The sequence below is a fragment of the Pocillopora damicornis genome, chromosome 14 (assembly GCF_964200805.1).
Source record: "Pocillopora damicornis chromosome 14, jaPocDami1.2, whole genome shotgun sequence".
In the NCBI taxonomy this organism is placed as follows: domain Eukaryota; kingdom Metazoa; phylum Cnidaria; class Anthozoa; order Scleractinia; family Pocilloporidae; genus Pocillopora; species Pocillopora damicornis.
Window position 1 is genome coordinate 12,150,877 of NC_142683.1, and position 24,465 is coordinate 12,175,341.

Sequence of the window (24,465 nt, forward strand, 5' to 3'; positions counted from 1 at the left end):
TTCGGGCATAAACTCTTTGAAGGGATTGACAACAGCTAACAAATACTTCGCAAAAACACATCCAGTTAAAGCTATGCCTGCTTGAGTAACGTACGTCGTAGAAAATCACCTTACAAAATGCTCTACTCACCCAAACGAAGTCAGCTAATCCTCGATCCAAAGACAACTCATCCTCGATCAAAAGATAACTCTCAACCTTACGAACGTTGACAGGTTTCAAGAACCGGAAGGCTACCGACAAATCAATCGTACCTGTTATCGTCTCGATCAAAAGAGATCTGCGCATGCTCGGCATTAATTAACTCCGAAAATTCTTTTTTCACTCGTTTTTGGTTAACGGACAGACAGACACGATGGCAAGGAATCTACGCGCTTGCGGCCGTGGATTCATAGAAAGAAAAGCATGAATTACACCTAAATTGTGTGACCTTATCCCTCTACAGTCTAGCATCAGTATGCAGATTCTCTGTACTGTTCTCTATACATTCCGTAGGGTGCTGACAAGGAGAATTTGTTTAACAATCAAGAGATTCTTCAATTGGTGTTCATTTTATTCATTCTAATGACCTTAACCATTCAACTCCCAAGATCTGATTGTTAATTCTCCCCTCTAGCTGCTACACATTTCCTAGTATATTAGTTACAAGAATTTGATGCTAGATCAAGATAAAAACTTAACCCTGATAAGTTTGAGTATTCTCATCATTGCTTTACTTGATAATGTATGGATATTAAAGGGAGAAGTTATATTTCAATACTTCTGGGAGTTAACGGGTCAATGTGTGACTCAGGGGTGATATCATATGGAGAAAGTACATCCTGGTCACTCTTAGGGTTGTAATTGAAAATATTTTTGCATACTTATTCTTTCCACTGTGTTCTTCAGAGGTGTTTGCTTGTCTCCTCCAATAAATCCACAACAATTTGGTGCTTCACAATGGCAAATCTGAGCAACTTTCCTGATTAATGACAAATATTATAACTATGAATTTTTTGTAAGCTTCTCCTTCCCAGTTCAAAGGGATCTTCTTTCTGTATGACTGCTGTACAGTTCCTCAAATTTTAAAATCTCTCAGTTTAGTGTCACTTACAGACATGAAGCTTTGACAGTAGAATGTCCACCTACCCAAAACACTGCAGTTTATAATCGAACGTGAGCTCTGCACCAGCCGGGATGGGTCTCTGAGTAAAAAATCCAATCCTCAACAAGCCATGGACAGTCCACTGCAAGAAACAAAATAACAAAACCCATTCAGTTCCGATCTTAACCCTTTACACCAGAACATCAGTATGCACTCTCTCCATACTGTTCTTTATACAACTCCTAAGGAGCTGACAAGGAGCATTTCTTAAGCAATCAAGAGCTTCTTAAGTTACTGATCATTTCCTTAATTCTCATGACCTACATGTTTGATTCAGGGGTAATATTATGAGGAGAAATTGGAAGCTAGTCATTCTTGAGGGTTAAAGGATTTAAGTACAGCTGTAGATGTGTTTTCTTTCAGTTTCCTGTCAATCAATCTACTGTTGGTTACTTCTGGAAAAAGAAGTGAAAAGCTGGCATTATTGATCATAATATAAACTGGTAAAATGGACTGAACAATTTATTAAACTACCTTTTGAGTTTCACAATTTGAGTCACAGCTGTGGTTGATAAATCAAGACAAGTTCCCCTCCTAGGTGGCATCAATTAGCTGAACAAAGAAGGAATTTTAAAGAAGCTATAACTCATTAAGTAACAAAACCATGAACTATAATGATTTGTCCACCTACATGTACTGTATTACATATAATACTTAAAAAGATGGGCACTTATTGGAAGGAGGGCTCTGAATCGAGGGGGGTGCTTATCACCCTCCCGTACTGATTGCCCTATGGTTGAGGCAACAAAAACAGGTTTTCCTTGTGTCCCTGTTATTTAGGAAAGTGAGGAAGGAGGGGGGAGATGCTTCTTTTGCGATGGGTGCTTAAGGCCTGAGGGATGCACTTATTTGGGAGAAGGTGCTTATCAGAGCTTGGGCTCTGATGCAAGGAATAAGCGTATATCAAAATTTCATTCCCCACAACAGATGATTTCAACATCATTTACTCAGGATCAATGCTAGATGTAAGTCATATATAAATCTAGTAAACAACTTGGCTGGCTATGGAGTTCCTCATAGCTCAGTTGATAAAGAATTTGAAAATGATAACAGGCTGGAGATCATAACATTAAACTGACTGAAGTACATGCCATTTAAATATGTTCTTTGTCCACATAGTTGACAATTGAATAACAGTTAACCCTTTAACTCCCAAGATCTGATTGTTAATTCTCCCCTCTAGCTGCTACACATCTCCTTGTAAATTGGTTATGAGAACTTGGTGCTAGATCAAGATAGCAGCTTCTCCATGATAAGTTTGAATATTCTCATTATCTGTTTGCTGAATAATGTATGGATATTATTGGGAGAAGTTTCTTGTCAATCACTTCTGGGAGTTAAAGGGTTAAGCAGGATTTTAGATAGGAATCACAGAAGGCCACAAGGAGGAGGGACTAAGGAGAGAAGGGATACCTCCTGACAAAATGCACAACCAAATGAAGGGGTCTAGGGGCACACCAACCCTCCTCTCACCCCTCCCTCCATAAAAATGCTAAAACTTGGGTCTCAGAGAATGTATTTTGTGCACTTTGAAGTAATAATCAGGTCATTTCCATGAAACCAATCATTGTTATTTAATTCAGCAAAAGGAGCAAAATCATATGAAGTAGCCTACTAGGTTAACAGACCACCAGCCCTTCTTGAAAATCCTGCTCACTTTTACTAAGATGTCATTACTATACAGTATAGTGATCTGCTGATCAATTCTGGGTTTGGAAAGCCTTAAAATGACCAAAGAATTTACCAGCACTCATCACAGCAGTGCTGTTATTGTCTCTACTTAGGAAAAGGTTAAGATTTCCACTCCTTACCTCATCAGCTCTTAATGTCATGAAGTAGTAGTGTCTTCTGTTTTCTCTATCATAACACTCTGCTCTTTCCTGGAAATCTTTGTAATTCATGACTTTTCCACAGTACTCCATACCACACTGATTCCTGGAAAACAGTTACAATTTTTAATTGAGTGCCATAAGTATTGGGGATTGTTTTTGTTCTTTGCTATACTCTGCTCTGTGATTGGTCCAAAAAAAAAAGGAAGGTGAAAACACAAAATTACAGACCTGCAAAATTGAGTACAATTAAGGCATTTCTTTCCTGAAGATATAAGTAAAAATATAAACTTACAGTTCCAGATCTTCAAGAGTTCTCAATTCCCAGCCTTTCTTCTCTGTTTTAAACACTTCAACTTTCACTTTACAGCCCTGCAAAAAGTGTTGTACATGTACGTAAATTTGAAATCCTCTCATGGCTGATATCAGCATATAAGAATCATCTCTCATGAAAGCATATTTAACTCCCAGAAGTGATTAAGATGTAACTTCCCCTTATAATATCCACATATCATCCAGCAACAGGTAAAGAGAATACTCAAACTTATCAGGTAGAATTTGTTAAATTGATTGCACACCAAATTCTCATCACTACTTTAAAATGAAATGTATAGCAGCTAGAGGAGAGAATGAACAATCAGATCTTGGGAGTTAAAGGGTTAAAATACCCATTATCTTTGTTAAAGAGGCAGTTGCTTCAACAGCTAACCCTTACCATTTCAGTAACATCAATCTTAATCCTGTAATGATAGTTTCACTAACCTGTTGAAAACGTTTATTGCTACACATCTCTCTGCAAGCACTTCCACTGTTACTATTTGGAGATCAATAAAAGACAATGTGAGAAGGAAGACTTTTGGCAAAATTAACCAACAAGAGAGGAAAAGAATACCAACCATTCTATCATCAACAATCTGTTCAGAAAGTCCTTGCCAAAACCACTAGAACATGGATCATCTGTTAAAAAACATTGCAATACGTTCAACAGTATAAAATTGGATCAATGTCAGTATCTGATCAACAGAGCACCTACCCCTCCCCTAACCCAACATTAATCCTAACTTGTTATCAATTGACTGTGGTTGAATTAGGGGAAGAGTAGGTGTGCATTTGTTCAGTTACTGACATTGATCCAGGAGACCACAGATGATGTTGAAATGTGGTAAGAACAAAAAAAGTGACACACAAAGCACAGCTGAGTGTGTCACTGATGTTTGTACCTCAATGTAAACATGGAATCTATATATCATTAAAAGGTAAAGGGTAGGTCACGCTCAGCTTATCTCATAAAATGAGGTAAGTTCATGTGTACTAAATTGCCCATAACCATATTCAGCATATGGTGAAGTCTACGCATCAAAGCCGTTACCTTACCAGGATCTAAGGTACAATCGCACTGCATTCTGTGCACTTCCTTGTTGACTTTCTTCTTTCTGAAACATGAAATGAAAAACATGTAAGCTCAATAACAGCAACAAGTTGTTTGAAAGGTAGAAAACTCAACTATTTTGCACTATGAAATAATTAAACACTCCTAATAGCAATTAAACATAAAACCCACCCGTCAAATAAGTACTCATTCTCTTCAATATGCTTACAGTAAGGTGGTTGACATTCTTCAGCTGAAGAAATGACATGCTCCCCAGACACCTGGAAAAGTAACAGCATTCATAGGTATTTTCAGGTACTTTTAATGTTAAAAGTGGAAAATTTCAGGAAGATCCATGGACTTCAAGACATACGGTAACTATCTAGTGCTTCACACACCAAGTGGAGTGACAAATAAACAGTTAGGCAGTTAGGCAGCAAATATATACACTGTTCACAAAGTTAGGTGACCACCAGCAAAAAAAAGATTGCAGTGAGAACAACAATAATAAGACATAGTCAAGTGATTTTACATTGATCAATTTAAGAGCCGTTTTCTCCCACAGAGTTTCCAGTGAAACTATTATCTACCTCAACTCTGAATGAGTTGTAGGCTTATCCATAGAAAACAAAGAAAACAAAAGAAGTGGGCTGTCCGAAAAGACCTACTGGGTATTTCAGGTTTATACAAACTTTTTACAATTCCAAGTTAAAATTTCCCTTTCTTGTGCCTTTCAGTTATACTGATTTATATGCACAAGATGTGTAGCTCAAGTTTGCTAAAACTTAAGGTTAACTGATTTTGTTGTTATCAAGGTACTCCACTGTGTAGGTGAATCTTGGATACATAACAAATTATTGAGTTGGCTTGTTATGATGCACTTATGATGACTTAAATTGTAGTGAAGATTCCAACTCAGATCTGTATGAATCAGTGGAAGACATCACACATTGTCTACCTTTTAAAGTTATCGGAACTTGCTATTCTGGAAAATTCCAGAAAGCATTACAGGATACCTATGAGTATCACTATGAAAACCATAAACACATCTTTGCTAATCTTAAGGATGAACCTGACAAACCGTACATATAACAAAAATGCAATTAGAGTATATATAATGTCTTCCTCAGACTATGAGAAACTTACTAAATTAACAAGATTTGCATATCCCCTACTAAAGGATCCAAAACTGGAGGTGACATTGAAGCAAATCAGGTTTTGTACCACATTTGTTGTGAATATTTTTCACTTTGCGATTGAAATTTCCACAACTGGTCTCTGGGAGAAGCCATACAGAGATTAAAGCCAGCTGCAGAGTAAAGTGATAGGAATTAAATGTTCACAAAGAGTGAATCCTGCAAAATGGCAAAATTAAGGAGTTCTATTTAATTTCTGCAAGTTATTTCAATGAGAGAAATATCTGTTTCATGTAAAATTTCACTTGCATTACAAGCATAGCACTGTCTGGTCTGGGACTGACTTTTCAGGACATTTGTGCAATACAAACCATTTCATAGCACTAAACATGGAATAGCCTTCCGGCCCTCTTGTTGCCCTGATTGTGATGGCCTTGGCTATATAAATACACCGCTGCACAAATAAGATATTTCTGACAAAGTTGAAGTTAATAAAAATATTGATGAATCTAGTAAGTATCACAAAATGATGTATAACCACAGGCGGCCCATGCTCCAGCTGTGAGATGATCATTTTACGAAATAAGAGTTATGGTGAAATCACAAGAGTTTGTATGGGAATATTTACGACCGCTGTTAGGAATAAAAAGTACGGTCAAATTCTCAATAAAAATACCTCACCTTACTTCCACAGTGTATCGCTTGCTTTCTGACCACTTACTATGTTGAAAAGAACCAATTTTTGCGAGTTATCCATTTCTAGGTTTATCACGTACATAAGAAAAGCCCAAGGCTGCACACTCCATTTCCGAACGCCCGATCCGAGAAGCGAAAAATACGAGCTCAAAATGACCAGGCGGCCACAAGTCCAACGCACAATCCAGGCACATATACTGTAGTTTCATTTCAATTCACTTCAAACTTAATCGCACTTTGCTTCAATAATTTCCAGTTTAGCCGCGTATACATTCACCTTTACCACGACCATTAAAAACCAGCTTGGTAACCCTTCCTCCTTTTAAAACTGAGCCTCGCCGGGAATCACACTATAACTTGACATACGGGGGGCGCCATATCGACACCCTTAGTTCTAGGACAATTTCTTCATGCCAAGCGACGATTAGATTTCTGAGCCAAAAACGATGTTATTGCTGCTTTATTTACACGTGAGAAGTAATATTCAGGATAAGTACACGATTGAATTACGTGACAGAATCACTGGTCACGGTGCATTTCAGTGTGTGCTGTTATCGTCAGTTGTACTAAATAAATTCTGCAGTTTGGTTCTGAAACGTACAGTTTTGAATAGCACAAGCAGTCAGAACTCAAAGATGAAATAAAAGAATCCAAATTATTAAAAAAGAGTTTACCACTTAAATGTTGACAGAGCGCTAATCAAATTATGATATTCGATCCGTTGTTGTTGACGTCATGGTCACGAGATAGTAAAATTTGTCAAATTTTGGCCTTTTAGAATGTTTAGAGTATCAATCGGTGTGGTCTAAAGGTTCTTTCCTACTATCTTTTAAACTTAAAATGGTTTAAATCTAAGATTTATTAAGCCGCTTATATAAAACGGTCGGAGTTTGCTCAATGAACTAATTTGCATAATCGGCTGTCACGCCAGCAAAATTGCTGTTCATGTTGGATAGTTCCTCACAGTTTCCACGCCAAGGGAATTGTCAGTGAAAAGGCGCTCGGTGCATACATTATACCTACAAATATGCATTATACATACAAATAAAAGATTGCCCTGCGCTTGGCCTGATAAAAATCCTACGCAAATCGGCCAACGACAAGCGGACAAAATTAAAGGGTAATTGATAATACTTAAAGGACCTTTTCCACTGAAGCTTACGTTTGGCCGTTACGTTCAGCGGGCCTGGGACGAGAATGACTATGGAACCCACAGTCGAACAGGAACAGACAACCACATTTTATTGGCTGCTTGATATGACTGACGTATGGTGTGTGTTGGAAAAAGGACGAAAAGAGATGGTTAAAGTTATTTTCGAAACAGGGCACTGAAGGCTACAGATTGTGGTAAGTACTGTCTGTGAAAACACCTGATTCACTTCCATCATGATTAGAACATCGGTTTTTAAAACTGCTTCAAACCTCGTCCTGCTATGAATGATGTGATAAATGACCTGGCGGAAGAGAATTCTGACATGTGCGATCGAAATCGAAAGAAATTCGTAAACGTCAAAGTTGGTTAAACGTTTTTAACCCCACCTAGACCGACCAAACATCGACTAAATTCGACGAATGAACTGGTATTTTAACCGACACTGAACATGATGATTTCTTTCAAGCTACCTTCTCTGAAGATTAAATTCCGACATCCTCTGAGTTAGCCGAAGGGCCATCTACTAACGCACCAACCTAGCGCAGAATTCCAACCGTTATGTGAAAAATATGAATTCCGAATGTCCATTACAAAATCTTAAATGAAATTCATTTTGTTCTTTCCAATGAAGGAAAGATAAGGAGAGACGAATATTTGTCATCCTTCTTTTGAAGCGCCATCTGATGAAAATATATTTCGGTTTTGTAAGTCTAACTTTTTTACCGATGACGGATGTGAGCATGCAAAAATGAAACAATTCACTTTTGTTGCAGGTAACATCCGGTCTCAGTATATATTGTTTTGCGAGAACCGTTGGATTTTCAACCCAAAATTACAGACAAGACTCGTTACAGTACTGAATTGGAGCTTCTGTCTTGAAACGGTAAGCTATTTGTACTCGATACTATCTCTTCACGAGCTGTTCATTTTCCAGTTACTGCGTGCGATCTGCGTCATCGAAGACTAAGTTGGTAAATAAGAGGAACGGCCGGGTTGATAAGTGTTGTACCCTTAAAAGACAACACATTGCTATCTTCGTTTATCTCTTAAGAGTGTTAATCTAAATAAGACGGAAATATTGTAACAATCAAGTGATGTCATGATCGAGAGGATCTCGCTTGGCTTCATGTAAGAGATGATCAACAAATGATACCTCTTTTAGGGAGGGGAGGGAAAGGTGAATAATGAACCTGAACCACTCTTACAAAGAGGAATTTTCCTAAGAATGTACAACATCGGTCATCTATTTGAGTTTACACATTCTCTTTATTCGGGCAAGCGATTTAAACTTGAAAAGTAGTGCACCGGGCGATTAGCTGAATTATGAAAAGTTGAAAATTTTATTTCTCGTGATATTCTCGGGCCTTGTCGTATTGACCAAGTGATCGAAACAAAGTTGCTAGGTTTCCGTAGCTTGTTCAGTGCTTTTCAAGAATTTGAAAATAATTTTCTAATTCTTGAAAAGCCTTTTACCTGAATAGGTTAAGTTTTTTCCACAGATTCTTTTCCTGAATCTCATCGGAACTTCCTTCAAAGAACGAGTGATTTTTCCTTCGGATGTCAGGTACTCCTGACTACTCGGAATTTTCCGGAAGTTTCACTTTCCAATAGTAATGGATAATTGGGGTGGGTATATTTTTTTAATGAGGAAAGAGGTGGAAAGGAGTTTTATAGCAGCATCTAACAAGGATTCAGGAGCAAAACATGATGTTTCATTATCGTTACTGCTGGGGGAGCTGAGTTACAAGTAACCGAAGATCGTTTTGGTTACCTTCCTGAGTAGTCTGAGTAGGTAAAGCTGTTGTTACCAATTTCTAATATCTTGAAGGAAAAATGAAAACTGTGATCAAAGACATTCAACACAAATAGTGAAAACATAAACTTATACACCCTCAGATAACATTTGAGGAATTGTAGTTTTCTATTCTAAAACGATCAGTTATGTACATGCCGTTAACAGCAAATACAGCAGAACTGGAAACGATTTGAATTTGTTTCTACTGACTAAACGGAAGATTGCGTCGGCGACATCCTTAGTTTACGTTTGACGCTATAAAATCTTCAATTAAAGATGTTACGGCATACAAGAGTAGTGACGTTTTACCCCGAAAGGAAAAAACTTGTGAAAAATTAAACTTTTCGCCAGTTATCAAGACGACCTCCAATGCTATTCCTAAATATTAAAATGGCTGGCTGAGGAAGATATCATAAACTTATAAAAATTTTGGTATCGAGTGATTGTTTCTCTCCTGAGTCATCAAATAATTCTTTGCCGGAACGCAACGGGTAACTTATCATTTTTATGTCGAAAAGAAACAATATTTATTTACTTTACGGTCATTACATTTGTAGTCTATGAAAAGAACAAAACTGGCCACCACGAACTACGCCCCATCGATTTTTATCCGAAATTTGGGCGATCGCCCTTTCAGCAGAAAATAACTGACTCCGAAAGAAAGACTTTGACAAATTGGTATAAATTTTCTCGACGGTTCTTGGCTCTATGCCGATTCTGTCCGTTTACTTTCAGTTTGATGGCGTGACATGAGAGAAAAAAATAATTTTAATAAATTACCGACTACTTACCATAGAGTTTTTCTACTTTTTCAGGAAAAAGTTGACTTCCTTCGGACAATCTTATACAAGTCCCTTAGCCATCATTAAAATGAATAAGGAACGTTTCTAACTCCAAAAGGAAATTCTCATCAATGCTGACTGTTTTAAAAATCCAAACAACACTAGTATCGTTATGAAAGCTTCAAAAAACTTTTCATAAGAATAACAACATAAAGTGCACATAGAAATATCATTGTCCCCCCCCCCCCCCCTCCCTTTGGAAAGAAGCTATGGCTTCTCACATTGAATGAGATATTTAAAGGAAAAAAATACTATTGTTTATATTTCGATATCTTATAATACTTTTCCAAAAACATCGACAAATAATGCAGTTATTTCAAGGATTTACACAATCAAAATGCAAGATCATCAAATAAAGTGCATATCGATGATGCACGGACAATTATAACAAACACGCCATAGAGTACAGGACCTTTATTCAGAGGTAGCTAATATGGAACATTCTCCGAACACATGCAAAACCTGTGAGTCATAATAAATTTTTAATTTAGGAAGCAGATCAAAGGAAACTTACTTTATTATTTAATTTCTAGAAGCGCGAACTTGTTGCAAGGAAATGCGATTACTATTAAGACATGTAGCAAAGAAACAAATGAAGTAATGTTGGGATAAGAAGGCATTACAATTGAAATGATCATGCTATTGCATTTGACAAGGGTGGATGATGTCGTGTGTTTTAAACATATATCATTTTTGTTTCTGGTTCAAAAGAAAAGGTTGGAAGTAAATGTAGGTGAAAAGTAAAATTTACTGTCTATCATTTTAAATATTGGAAAATCAAGGCAATACTGTCTTAATGAAAACATTAATGATTCCCTCTTTATCAAATGAGACAAACGGGAACGAGTTTTAAGTGATATAACTAAGCCCAAACTGCCACCGTCATTTCATTTGGATTTCCGCCTGGGTAGATTTTGGTCACGTGTTAGGCAACGTTTAATCAAGAACAAGATAGAATTTCATTTCAGGCCTATTTATCAATTTTGTGGTGTATAACTTTCGCATTTTAGTACGTAATATTTCTTTTGAATCTTCAAATTGTCTTGAAACTTAAAAGAAAATTGTTCTTTAAAAATTCACTAAAATTCGGTAGCCAAAATTATTTGTTTAGGTGTTATTTGATTTTCGTGTTAACCTGTAATTTCGTCAGTCGCCAGCACCTTCTGTTGCTTCACACAGAAAAAACACAAGATGCGATGTGTAATGATCGATTTTGTCCCCAATCTGACGCCATAACAGAAAAACCTTTAGAACACCTGTAAACTCCGAGCGCTTCGGAGTAAGTGATATTTTTAATGAATCTTCGGATTGTTTTCAAGTTCAAGGATTGTAAATTAAAATTTTATGAAAAACGAATTTTGTTCTCTTATTTCAGTGTGAATCCTCGCACGCCTGCCAGTCGCTGGCGCCGGCTTGTTGAAACTAAAATGAAAAAAAAAATAAAGTCTTTTAAGATCATCATTGGCTTCTTTTTCACCCCACCACTATTCTTAGCAACAAAGGTCGCCATTTCGTTTGTTTATCACTCGCCAAAAAACTATCAAATGCACTCAAAGCCTAAAATCGAAAAAAAGTTTACAGGAATCGACCAATCGAGCGAGCAAGCGAGTGCCATCAGTTCTCTACATCATATCTACAACTCGCTCTTGCGCATGCGCGTAATAATTCACGAGTTAAAAATGAGAACTGTGATCAAAGATATTTAGCAAACACGGTGAAAAAAGGAACTTATAAACTTTTTAAGGAATTGGGTTTTTGATTCTAAACTGATCCGTGATGTACAGACCGTTAACTGGTGGTTGGCAGAATACAGCAGAACTGGAAACGATTTGAAAATTAAATTTGTCTCTAACACTAAGCGGAAGATTGCGCTGGGCGATCTCCTTAGTTTTGATTGACGCTATAAAATCCAAAATTGAAAATAATACGGCACAAAAGAGTATTGACGTTTTATCCCGAAAGGAAAAAACCTGTGAAAAATTAAACTTTTCGCCAGTCATAAAAATAACCTCTAATGCTATTCCTAAATATTAAAATGGCTGGCTCAGGAAGATATCATGAATGTGTATAAATTTTGGTATCGGAAGTTTCACTTTCCAAAAGTAATGGATAATTGGGGTAGACCCGTGGGGTGGGTATAAGTTAGCCGTTGCCAGAACGCAACGGATAACTTATCATTTTTATGGCGAAAAGAAACAATGTCTATTTACTTTACGCTCATTACATTTGCAGCTTATGAAAGGGAACAAAATTTTTGTCCGAAATTTGGGCGATCGCCCATTCAGTGAAGAAATATTGACTTCGAAAGAGAGACTAAGCCAGATTGGCATACGAGACAAAAAAAGAATAATTTTGATAAATGCCTTACATTTCACCACGGATTTTTTCTTCTATTTTCAAGGTCAATATGTACAACATAAAAGAAGCTATATCAGCTATATCCATAGGTATAGTAGTCGCCGAGTTCCTTCGCAAAACTGGTCGCGTGTTGCAGGCCGTCGAGGTTTACAAATCAGCAATCAACATCATGAAAACGATGGAAAATTCACTTCGCCAGGCACTAAGTTATGCACAACTCGGATTAATGTTGCAATTGCAAAGTCAATATGAGAAAGCCCGAGAATATCAAGAGAAAGCACTCACTATCAGCATAGAAATTGGTGACAAGGAAGGAGAAGCAAGAAGCTACGGAAACCTAGGAACTTTGTTCCAATCACTCGGTCAATATGACAAGGCCCGAGAATATCAAGAGAAAGCACTCTCTATCAAAATAGAAATTGGTGACAGGAATGGAGAAGCAACAAGCTACGGAAACCTAGGAACTTTGTACCAATCACTCGGTCAATATGACAAGGCCCGAGAATATCAGGAGAAAGCACTCGCTATCAAAATAGAAATTGGTGACAGGGATGGAGAAGCAACAAGCTACGGAAACCTAGGAACTTTGTTCCAATCACTCGGTCAATATGACAAGGCCCGAGAATATCAGGAGAAAGCACTCGCTATCAAAATAGAAATTGGTGGCAGGAATGGAGAAGCAACAAGCTGCGAAAACCTAGGAACTTTGTTCCAATCACTCGGTCAATATGACAACGCCCGAGAATATCAGGAGAAAGCACTCGCTATCAGAAGAGAAATTGGTGACAGGGATGGAGAAGCAACAAGCTACGGAAACCTAGGAACTTTGTTCCAATCACTCGGTCAATATGACAAGGCCCGAGAATATCAGGAGAAAGCACTCGCTATCAGAATAGAAATTGGTCACAGGGATGGAGAAGCATCAAGCTACGGAAACCTAGGAACTTTGTACCAATCACTCGGTCAATATGACAAGGCCCGAGAATATCAGGAGAAAGCACTCGCTATCAAAATAGAAATTGGTGACAGGGATGGAGAAGCATCAAGCTACGGAAACCTAGGAACTTTGTTCCGATCACTCGGTCAATATGACAAGGCCCGAGAATATCAGGAGAAAGCACTCGCTATCAGAATAGAGATTGGTGACAGGGATGGAGAAGCATCAAGCTACGGAAACCTAGGAACTTTGTTCCGATCACTCGGTCAATATGACAAGGCCGGAGAATATCAGGAGAAAGCACTCGCTATCAGAATAGAAATTGGTGACAGGGATGGAGAAGCATCAAGCTACGGAAACCTAGGAACTTTGTTCCAATCACTCGGTCAATATGACAAGGCCCGAGAATATCAGGAGAAAGCACTCGCTATCAGAATAGAAATTGGTCACAGGGATGGAGAAGCAACAAGCTACGGAAACCTAGGAACTTTGTACCAATCACTCGGTCAATATGACAAGGCCCGAGAATATCAGGAGAAAGCACTCGCTATCAAAATAGAAATTGGTGACAGGGATGGAGAAGCATCAAGCTACGGAAACCTAGGAACTTTGTTCCAATCACTCGGTCAATATGACAAGGCCCGAGAATATCATGAGAAAGCACTCGCTATCAAAATAGAAATTGGTGACAGGGATGGAAAAGCATCAAGCTACGAAAACCTAGGAACTTTGTTCCAATCACTCGGTCAATATGACAAGGCCCGAGAATATCAGGAGAAAGCACTCGCTCTCAAAATAGAAATTGGTGACAGGGATGGAGAAGCATCAAGCTACGGAAACCTAGGAACTTTGTTCCGATCACTCGGTAAATATGACAGGGCCCGAGAATATCAGGAGAAAGCACTCGCCATCAGAATAGAAATTGGTGACAGGGATGGAGAAGCATCAAGCTACGGAAACCTAGGAACTTTGTTCCGATCACTCGGTCAATATGACAAGGCCGGAGAATATCAAGAGAAAGCACTCGCTATCAAAATAGAAATTGGTGACAGGGATGGAGAAGCAATATGCTACGGAAATCTAGGAACTTTGTTCCAATCACTCGGTCAATATGACAAAGCCCGAGAATATCAAGAGAAAGCCCTCGGTATCAAAATAGAAATTGGTGACAGGGATGGAGAAGCAACAAGCTACGGAAACCTAGGAACTGTGTTCCGATCACTCGGTCAATATGACAAGGCCCGAGAATATCAAGAGAAAGCACTCGCTATCAGAATAGAAATTGGTGACAGGGATGGAGAAGCAACAAGCTACGGAAACCTAGGAACTTTGTTCCGATCACTCGGTCAATATGACAAGGCCCGAGAATATCAGGAGAAAGCACTCGCTATCAGAATAGAAATTGATAACAGGGATGGAGAAGCATCAAGCTACGGAAACCTAGGAACTTTGTTCCAATCACTCGGTCAATATGACAAGGCCCGAGAATATCAGGAGAAAGCACTCGCTATCAGAATAGAAATTGGTCACAGGGATGGAGAAGCATCAAGCTACGGAAACCTAGGAACTTTGTTGCAATCACTCGGTCAATATGACAAGGCCCGAGAATATCAGGAGAAAGCACTCGCTATCAAAATAGAAATTGGTGACAGGAATGGAGAAGCAACAAGCTACGGAAACCTAGGAACTTTGTTCCAATCACTCGGTCAATATGACAAGGCCCGAGAATATCATGAGAAAGCACTCGCTATCAAAATAGAAACTGGTGACAGGGATGGAGAAGCAAGAAGCTACGGAAGCCTAGGAACTTTGTACCAATCACTCGGTCAATATGACAAGGCCCGAGAATATCAGGAGAAAGCACTCGCTATCAAAATAGAAATTGGTGACAGGAATGGAGAAGCAACAAGCTACGGAAACCTAGGAACTTTGTTCCAATCACTCGGTCAATATGACAAGGCCCGAGAATATCAGGGAAAAGCACTCGCTATGAAAATAGAAATTGGTGACAGGGATGGAGAAGCATCAAGCTACGGAAACCTAGGAACTTTGTTCCAATCACTCGGTCAATATGACAAGGCCCGAGAATATCAGGAGAAAGCACTTGCTATCAGAATAGAAATTGGTGACAGGGATGGAGAAGCATCAAGCTACGGAAACGTAGGAACTTTGTTCCAATCACTCGGTCAATATAACAAGGCCCAAGAATATCAGGGAAAAGCACTCGCTATCAAAATAGAAATTGGTGACAGGGATGGAGAAGCATCAAACTACGGAAACTTAGAAACTTTGTTCGAATCACTCGGTCAATATGACAAGGCCCGAGAATATCAGGAGAAAGCACTCGCTATCAGAATAGAAATTGGTGACAGGGATGGAGAAGCAACAAGCTACGGAAACCTAGGAACTATGTTCCAATCACTCGGTCAATATGACAAGGCCCGAGAATATCAGAAGAAAGCACTCGCTATCAAAATAGAAATTGGTGACAGGAATGGAGAAGCAACAAGCTACGGAAACCTAGGAACTTTGTTCCAATCACTCGGTCAATATGACAAGGCCCGAGAATATCAGGAGAAAGCACTCGCTATCAGAATAGAAATTGGTGACAGGGATGGAGAAGCATCAAGCTACGGAAACCTAGGAACTTTGTTCCGATCACTCGGTCAATATGACAAGGCCCGAGAATATCAGGAGAAAGCACTCGCTATCAAAATAGAAATTGGTGACATGAATGGAGAAGCAACAAGCTACGGAAACCTAGGAACTTTGTTCCAATCACTCGGTCAATATGACAAGGCCCGAGAATATCGTGAGAAAGCACTCGCTATCAAAATAGAAACTGGTGACAGGGATGGAGAAGCAAGAAGCTACGGAAGCCTAGGAACTTTGTACCAATCACTCGGTCAATATGACAAGGCCCGAGAATATCAGGGGAAAGCACTCGCTATCAAAATAGAAATTGGTGACAGGAATGGAGAAGCAACAAGCTACGGAAACCTAGGAACTTTGTTCCAATCACTCGGTCAATATGACAAGGCCCGAGAATATCAGGGAAAAGCACTCGCTATGAAAATAGAAATTGGTGACAGGGATGGAGAAGCATCAAGCTACGGAAACCTAGGAACTTTGTTCCAATCACTCGGTCAATATGACAAGGCCCGAGAATATCAGGAGAAAGCACTTGCTATCAGAATAGAAATTGGAGACAGGGATGGAGAAGCATCAAGCTACGGAAACGTAGGAACTTTGTTCCAATCACTCGGTCAATATGACAAGGCCCAAGAATATCAGGAGAAAGCACTCGCTATCAAAATAGAAATTGGTGACAGGGATGGAGAAGCATCAAGCTACGGAAACTTAGGAACTTTGTTCGAATCACTCGGTCAATATGACAAGGCCCGAGAATATCAGGAGAAAGCACTCGCTATCAGAATAGAAATTGGTGACAGGGATGGAGAAGCAACAAGCTACGGAAACCTAGGAACTATGTTCGAATCACTCGGTCAATATGACAAGGCCCGAGAATATCAGAAGAAAGCACTCGCTATCAAAATAGAAATTGGTGACAGGAATGGAGAAGCAACAAGCTACAGAAACCTCACAGGTTTGTTTCTCTCACTAGGCATGTATGGAGAGGCTGACAAGTATCTAAAGAAGGCAATGGACGTTAGAAAGGGTGTCGATGACAGAAGTGGAGAAGCAGCAGACTACACAAACATAGGTATAATTTGTTGTAAGCGTGGTGAATATGACAAGGCTCAAGAATATTGCGAGAAAGCCCTTACAAGCTTTATAGACATCGGTGATAGAGAAAAGGTAGTAGTCTGCTACAACAATTTAGGATTTTGTTACCAATCTCTTGGTAAAAATGACATAGCTGAAGGATACCTTAAGCAAGCTCTTCTACTAAGTAGGGATATTGGACACAACTTGAACGAGTTTCGCTGCCTTTGTAATCTATCGGCGTTAATGGCGTCGCAAGGTCATCTTGAAGAGGCTTCTTCGTATCTTTTTCAAGGCATCCAAAAGTTCGAAACTTTGAGAGGTTTTCTTAAAGAAAACGACGAGTTTCAAATATCCCTTTTAGAAAAGTACGGCACCTTTCCCTACAAGTGGTTCAGCAGGTTCCTTTCTTCCACTGGAAAGCCTGAAGACGCCCTGTACGTCGAAGAGCTGAGAAGGGCAAGATGCCTGGTCGACTTGATGACAGCTCAGTACTCTGTTCAAGAGCAGATCTCAAGCGATCCACAATCTTGGTGTGGCATTCAAGGGATCATCAGAAAAGAAGTAGACTGTGCATGCCTGTACATTTCGGTTGGCGGAGATGAGGTACGGTTTTGGATAATAAAAGCAACGGGAGCTATTCTTTTTTCAGAAAAGAAAGTGAACCTGGACCCAAACAAGGTGACCGGAATAGTCCCTGAGTTAGATGAGTTTTTTAAAGAACTGATGTCACTTCAGCGCAACAACCGATCAGGGCTGCATTACTGTGATACCGAAGATTTCAAAACAAGTCTTCACTTGTGTTACAAGATAATCGTTGCTCCTGTGGCCAGTTTACTGAAGCAGCCTGAGATCATAATTGTCCCTGATTCCTGTGTGTACCAAGTGCCATTTGCAGCCTTAGCTGACGAAGGAGGAAAGTATTTATCAGAGAGATGCAGGATTCGGCTGGTTCCCTCTCTCACGACTCTGAAGCTTGTTCAAGACAGTCCTCCAGACCATCACAGTCAGACCGGGGCTCTGATAGTGGGTGACCCTGTGGTTGGAAAGGTGATTTACAAGGGACGGTGCAGAAATATGACACCATTGCCGTGTGCAAGAAAGGAAGCAGAGATGATTGGAACACTTCTTGGCGTAACGCCTTTGACAGGAGAGTCCGCTACAAAGCATTCTGTACTCCAAGCGATAAATTCAGTGAGCCTCATACACATTGCTGCGCATGGAGATTCTGAAAGAGGGGAGATTTTTCTTTCTCCTAAGCACCTTACCCTACACCCGCCTTTTCCTCGAGAAGAAGATTATCTTTTGACGATGGCAGATATTTCAAAAACTCGGTTGCGAGCTAAACTAGTGGTGCTTAGTTGTTGTCACAGTGCTCGTGGACAGATTAGAACCGAGGGAGTTATTGGAATTGCCCGAGCATTCTTAGGATCCGGAGCTCGTTCAGTGTTAGCGGCACGATGGGCCTTGGATGACACAGCTACAGAGCAGTTCATGACTTGTTTCTACAAACATTTGTACCGCGGTGAAAGCGCAAGTGAATCTCTCCACAAGGCTAGGAAGTGGATGAGAAATAACGACTTTGATAAAGTTTCTCAATGGGCGCCATTTATGATCATGGGCGACAACGTGACATTTGATTTTGGAAGTTGGCCGGTGCCTAGCGCACCTTAAGAGCCACAAATTTGATAAAAACTTCTGTAGCAGAATGAACTGAACTTAGTTAAGCTCAGAACCATTTAACTACTAGCCTGTAGAAAAAGGACACCATACGTGAAGGAAAACTCGGATCGATACACAGAGAAGAGCATTTCCATAAAATGCTTATCAGACATCTAAGTTTTTTAATCTGAAACAAGACAGCTTATAGTGTTATCTCTTTATAGGAGTTCCGAAGTTAAAAACTCCAATTTATTTTTTTAGTTTTTAGTTCAGTAAACAACCCAAGCAAGTGTGACAATTTTTAGGTTTCGAACACGATTAGTTCTTCGAGGAAAGAAAATTTTTAATCCTTTTTCAAAGGTGATTAGTCAGTCAATTCAAGAGACTTTTAAACAAATGTGTAACTTGCAAAAGAAGTTTTTTCTGAGCATAAATTTTTTGAAATTTCTTGCAAGGCTTTTGAAAAAAAATATTGTGGTTTAACATGCCAAAATAAACACAATAAAAAAAGGGGATACTTTATACTAATCGTACAGTAATACAAACCCTTGTATTCTCATGGAAACCCCAGTAGTATTATCAATTTAACCCTTTAACCCCTAGAAGTGACTAGCATCTAATTTCTCCTCACAGTATCACTACTGAATCAAACATCGAGGTCATAAGAATAATGAAAATGATCAACAAGCACAAGAGCTCTTGATTATTAAGCAAAATCTCCTTGTCAGCACTTGAGGGAAATGTATAGAAAACAGTCTGGAGAATATGCATACTGATCTTAGGGTGTAAAAGGTAATCGATACCCCTATGTGTAGATACTGTTGTATCCTCACACAGACTCTTGTATGCTTATAGATACTTTTGTATCCTCATTATCCTTCACTTTCCCTCTGCTGCTACTATTTCGCTCCGTTTAATCAACTGAACGTCACGAAAAGGTTACTTTATTATTAAAGGGCAATTTAGGTAGGGGATTCCATTTTGTTGACTAAAAAAACTCAACAGATTTTTCGTCTGCTACTATTGTGCCATATCTGTGACTTACAAGACAATAAATGTTCAATGAAAACCGAAAGAATACCAAATAAATTTGTATACTATAAAAATTTGCATGCGAGAAAAATAGTTCCTAAGACCGTTGAAATTTATTGAAATACACAAATATATACATAAATATATATACAGTTTAGCAAGATAACTTTTCTAGTATTTTAGAACACCGAAGCAAATATATTACCGAACGAACTTTTGATAAAAATGCAAAAAATTATTAACGAGAAGATGTGACCTTCAAGTAACACCACTGAATAATTCTGAAGATTAATAACACAATTATTCATCAGATGTAGGGGATCGCTGAAATGGTTCAAACTGGCTTATAAAATGTGACTTATTGAATACCTTCGATCCAATAGGTGTGGATTGTTTAAACGAGTTGCAATTGTCATCAGAATTTGTCCCACTTTCAGCTCAAAACAGTGTTGCAATGCAGTGTGAACGCGGCAACATGAAAACCTGACTCATTTTCTTTCAACAAACTGCACTCTAACAGGTCTGTCGGGAATGGTGACCCCTCTCATGAACGGCTCCACCTTTTCTGCCTCCGGTGGGTAAGAGATGTCAAACTGCTATACGATTCTGGCCATCAGCAGATGAAGCTCTAACTCGGCAATACGTCGACCGAGGCACATACGTGTTCCGAATCCAAACGGAAGAGAAGCGAAAGCTTCTACTGATTCGATCAAAGCGGTATCTTTGTTTCGCAACCATCTCTCCGGTTTAAACGCTTCGGCATCTTCAAAAATACCCTCATCTCACCCCATTTGGTGAACAAGGAACTCAACTTGAGCAGTGCCCCCAGGGATATGGTAGTACAATAATATTATGTCTTCTTTCGGTCTTCGCGGGATAGCGGAGAGAACAGGGTATAGGCGGAGGGTCTCTCGTAACCAGGCCTTCAAATATGGTATACGAGCCAGCGTTTCCGGCGTTGCAAAGGTAGAATTTCCCACCACTACTGAGAGCACTTCTCGTCGAAGAATCTTCGTTTCTCAGGATTTTTGGCCAACATGTAAAGAACCCATTGCATCGTGTTGGACGTAGTGTCAACTCCGGCAAACAGAACATCGATTACACTCGCTAACAGGTCATCCTTCGTCAGCTTTCCGCTGGCCAGGAGGAACTTGAAGAAGCCAGCTCGGTCACGCTCTGTTTCCTTTGATGGCTTGCATGACTTCTCCTCCAGTTCGTTGATTCTTCTCCCGATAAATAGTTCGGTGTAGTCGTACATCGTGTCAAAATTATCAAAAACTTTTTAAATTTCTGGGTCTCGTAGATCTTGTAAAACCGAGGTGGCAAAAAACCGACCTTCACTGCATTCGCCAGAAAATCTCCGACGGCATAGCTCTTATTGCGCAAGATGATCATCATCCCACAGCTGGAGCTTGGGCCACCTATGGTCCAACCTGTGTTGAGCGGTCGCCCTTAGTTAAGCGGCCAGCTGTCAGAGTCCCGAGAATTTTTCTCCTCACTTACGACAATTATGAACTCTATTAAGCGGTCGTGGTCACCCTTTGCTAAGTCCCAACAGCCTGTTTGCATTGTCCTCCACCTGTTTTTAATGGTCACTTAAAGCGGACCCGCTCAAATAAAGCTAAGGACGAGCTTTCAAGTAAACTTTAACCCATGTTTATCTCCCAAACTCAAATGAAAACGGTACGTATTTTCGAGCGAGTTTTTTTACATCAAGTGTTCGACTTTGGCGCAAGATGCCGTTTCATGTCGTTTTTTTGCGATACTTCCTTACTGTGAAACCTTTATTAAGCGGTCAACTTGTATTAAGCGGCCACCCCGCCATTCCCCGTGGGTGACCGCTGAACACAGGTTCGACTGTAGATATTTTTTTTCTCATGCATCTTCTAGCATTGGAAGTTATTTTTCTTTCCATCCGATATCTTATCGGACCCCAATCTAAAAACAAATTATTTCTGTCATTTAGCCTCCGAAGCTTGAGAGAAGAATCATTGCTTGCTATTTGTCTTTTTCTCTGAAGGGTGCTAGAATTATCTTATGCCCAATAAGCAGAATAAGAAAAAGCTTTTACAATTTATTCACATCCGACTTCATGCATCAGAAGAGGAGAAATTGACTTCTACAGTGTAAATAAAATTAATGTCGGTCAAATCTCTTTACCTTCTTTCGGACGTGAATTGGCAGACCTATGGAATACTTAATGGTTCTTGTCAACGGCTTTTGAAAACTGCGCTTAAATTGTCATCAGACTGATGATAGTAAAGGAAGATTCCTACTTTCGGCTTATTTAAAACACATCTTACTACTTCCAGGCTTCTCCGCTCTAAAAACACATCTTACTATTTCCAGGCTTCTCCGCTCTAAATCATCTGAACGAACAATTGTTGAGAAATAACTTGATTATCCTTAATTCGCGCGGTGGAGGAAGACGTCGAAAGCTAACTTTCCTAATAACTACTAAGTACCTATAAAAAAAGGCTAGGATACAGTTATTGGGTGAATAAAGCCCCACCCCCCTCAAAATTTTCCTTTAGTTTCAAAGATGCATCACTTTCTCTCGAGTACTAAGGAACGAGGTAAAGTATTTTTCGTCCAGTCAACGTTACAGAAGACCATCTTAAATATCATGAAGAGTTACGAAGCGCTCTTCATCATTTATGAAGATAAACGATTGACGTAATAAAGCTCGTTAAGAAGTGCAATTCCCTTGATCCTACATATTCAACATATTCTGATTGTTTGATTGTCCCTGAATAAAAGTGTCGCAGTAAGTAGTTTGACGGTATTTAGGAGTGTTCCAAAAGAACGCTCCAAAAACTTTTAGGCTCTTTGAGATTCCTTTCTTCTGAATCATTTAAAAATGATATAGAAAGCAAAGACAAATTTAGTACTTTCAATCTCTTGTGCTTAAATTTCTTTTTTTCGACGAAAAAAATCCTTTTTCTTTGTATTAAACGGTTCTAGCAGAAGGCCAGTGCCAAGAACAATTAATACGATTGACAATTTGAATTCATCCAGCCTTAAGCCGCGATTTTCAAACGCGAAGTAGCAATAAGGCATTCGTAAATAAGTCATCCTTCAACTCAACTTCAAGACCCAGTCAGAGATTTTTTAAAATTGACATTTGTCGTTTAGTAATGAAATTAATGAAAATGTCCAGCGTTCTCACCATGCCGAAAAAACCTAATTGCTAATTTACATTCTGCTAAATTAATAGAGGGAATATTGCATTGCGCAAACGCTGAAACATTTTTCCGCTTTTTAACTCGTGAATTGTGCGCATGCGCAAGAGAGTTTAAGAATGGCACTCGCTCGCTCGCTCGCTCGCTCGATTGGTCGATTCCTGTAAACTTTTTTTCGATTTTAGGCTTTTGAGTGTATTTGATAGTTTTTGGCGAGCAATAAACCGACGAAATGGCGACCTTTGTTGCTAAGAATAGTGGTGGGGGGACAAAGAAGCCAATGATAATCTTAGAAGAGTTTTTTTTTTCGTTTTAGTTTCAACAAGCGGCGCCAACGACTTGCAGGCATGCAAGGATTCACACTGAAATATCAGAAAAACCTTCGTTTTTCATAAAATTGTAATTTACAATCCTTGAACTTGAAAACAATCCGAAGATTCATTGAAAATATCACTAACTGCGAAGTGTTCGGAGTTTACAGATGTTCAAAAGCTTTTTCTGTTACGGCGGGAGATTGAGGACAAACTCGATCATTACGTTTCGTATCGTGTGTTTTTCCTGCGTGAAGCAGTAAAAGATGCCGGAGACTAACGAAATTACAAGTTAACACGAAAATCAAATAACATCTAAACAAACAATTTTAGATACCGATTTTCAGTGAATTTTTAAAGAACAATTTTCTTTTAAGTTTCAATACAATTTGAAGATTCCAAATACATACTACGTACTAAAATACAAAAGTTACACACCACAAAATTGATAAATAGGCCTGAAATGAAATTCTATCTTGTTATTGATTATACGTTGCCTAGCACGTGACTAAAATCTACCCGGGCGGAGATCCAAAATGACGGTGGCAGTCTTGGCTTAGTTATATTACTCAAAACTCGTTCCCGTTTGTCTCATTTTATAAAGAGGGATGTTTTCATTAAGACAGTATTGCCTTTATTTTCTAATATTTACAATGATAGACAGTAAATTTCACTTTTCACCCACATTTACTTCCAACCTTTTCTTTTGAACCAGAAACAGAAATGATATACGTTTAAAACACATGACATCATCCACCCTTGTCAAATGCAATAGCATGATCATTTCAATTGTAATGCCTTCTTATCCCAACGTTACTTTGTTTCTTTGATACATTAGCGAACACTGAACTACTGCTCGTACTCTAGATATGACAATCAACCACAAAATTCCCTGAACCAGATAACATTAAACATAATCCAAAAAATCATGTGTCAATTCACGAGTTTGCTCACAGAGCACTTTGATTTTAATATTAACTGACAACAGGTGGAACACTCTTCAAACGTCACTGTATAAATTTATATGACCTGCTAAAATTACAAATGTTTTGGTTAAGCATTTGGGAATTGTTTCGGCCTGTTAGATAATTTCGAGTCTTGCGAGCCTTGCAAGTAATTGTGTTAACAACTAGGTTGTAAACGTAAATTAGCCACCGTAAAGGGTAATAAAGCTGACGTTTTGAGCGTTAGCCCTTCGAAACGTCAGCTTTTTTATCCTTTACGGTGGCTAATTTACGTTTTCAACCCAGTTGTTAACACTAAATTACCTGCTATACTCTCCCACCGACGGAGCA

General features: G+C 39.1%; 2 protein-coding genes and 1 pseudogene across 3 annotated transcripts; 1 reads left to right on the forward strand and 2 right to left on the reverse strand.

Annotated features, from left to right (window-relative positions):
- Positions 1-542: 542 nt before the first annotated feature.
- LOC149034479 (uncharacterized) lies at positions 543-6,496 on the reverse strand. Of its 2 annotated transcripts, XM_089194595.1 has the most exons (11): positions 6,158-6,496; positions 5,487-5,649; positions 4,533-4,621; positions 4,346-4,404; positions 3,868-3,928; positions 3,734-3,785; positions 3,267-3,343; positions 2,954-3,077; positions 1,617-1,694; positions 1,127-1,224; positions 543-959 (listed from the first exon to the last, which is right to left on the reverse strand). In XM_089194595.1, the coding sequence occupies exons 4-9, from the start codon at positions 4,371-4,373 to the stop codon at positions 1,677-1,679; spliced, it is 360 nt and encodes a 119-aa protein (XP_089050721.1). In that variant the 5' UTR covers positions 4,374-4,404; positions 4,533-4,621; positions 5,487-5,649; positions 6,158-6,496; the 3' UTR covers positions 543-959; positions 1,127-1,224; positions 1,617-1,676. The 2 variants fall into 2 exon arrangements, with proteins under 2 accessions (XP_089050721.1, XP_089050722.1); XM_089194596.1 differs by lacking the exon at positions 5,487-5,649.
- Positions 6,497-7,696: 1,200 nt separating this feature from the next.
- LOC149034480 (uncharacterized) lies at positions 7,697-19,165 on the forward strand. Its single transcript, XM_089194598.1, has 2 exons — positions 7,697-8,208; positions 12,364-19,165. The coding sequence occupies exons 1-2, from the start codon at positions 8,074-8,076 to the stop codon at positions 18,655-18,657; spliced, it is 6,429 nt and encodes a 2,142-aa protein (XP_089050724.1). The 5' UTR covers positions 7,697-8,073; the 3' UTR covers positions 18,658-19,165.
- A 655-nt stretch (positions 19,166-19,820) lies between these two features.
- Positions 19,821-21,072, reverse strand: LOC149034481 (sterol 26-hydroxylase, mitochondrial-like; annotated as a pseudogene).
- Between the last annotated feature and the right edge of the window lie 3,393 nt (positions 21,073-24,465).

Bases quoted from the DNA above. Each gene is read 5' to 3' on its own strand.
- LOC149034479 (XM_089194596.1), bottom strand. From the start codon at position 4,373: ATGCAGTGCGATTGTACCTTAGATCCTG. The intron at 3,786-3,867 runs GTTGGTATTCTT...ATCTCCAAATAG, and splicing joins AGATTGTTGATGATAGAATG to TAACAGTGGAAGTGCTTGCA. The intron at 3,078-3,266 runs GTAAGTTTATAT...ACTGTTTTCCAG, and splicing joins ACTCTTGAAGATCTGGAACT to GAATCAGTGTGGTATGGAGT.
- LOC149034480 (XM_089194598.1), top strand. From the start codon at position 8,074: ATGAAACAATTCACTTTTGTTGCAGGTAACATCCGGTCTCAGTATATA. The intron at 8,209-12,363 runs GTAAGCTATTTG...TCTATTTTCAAG, and splicing joins GGAGCTTCTGTCTTGAAACG to GTCAATATGTACAACATAAA.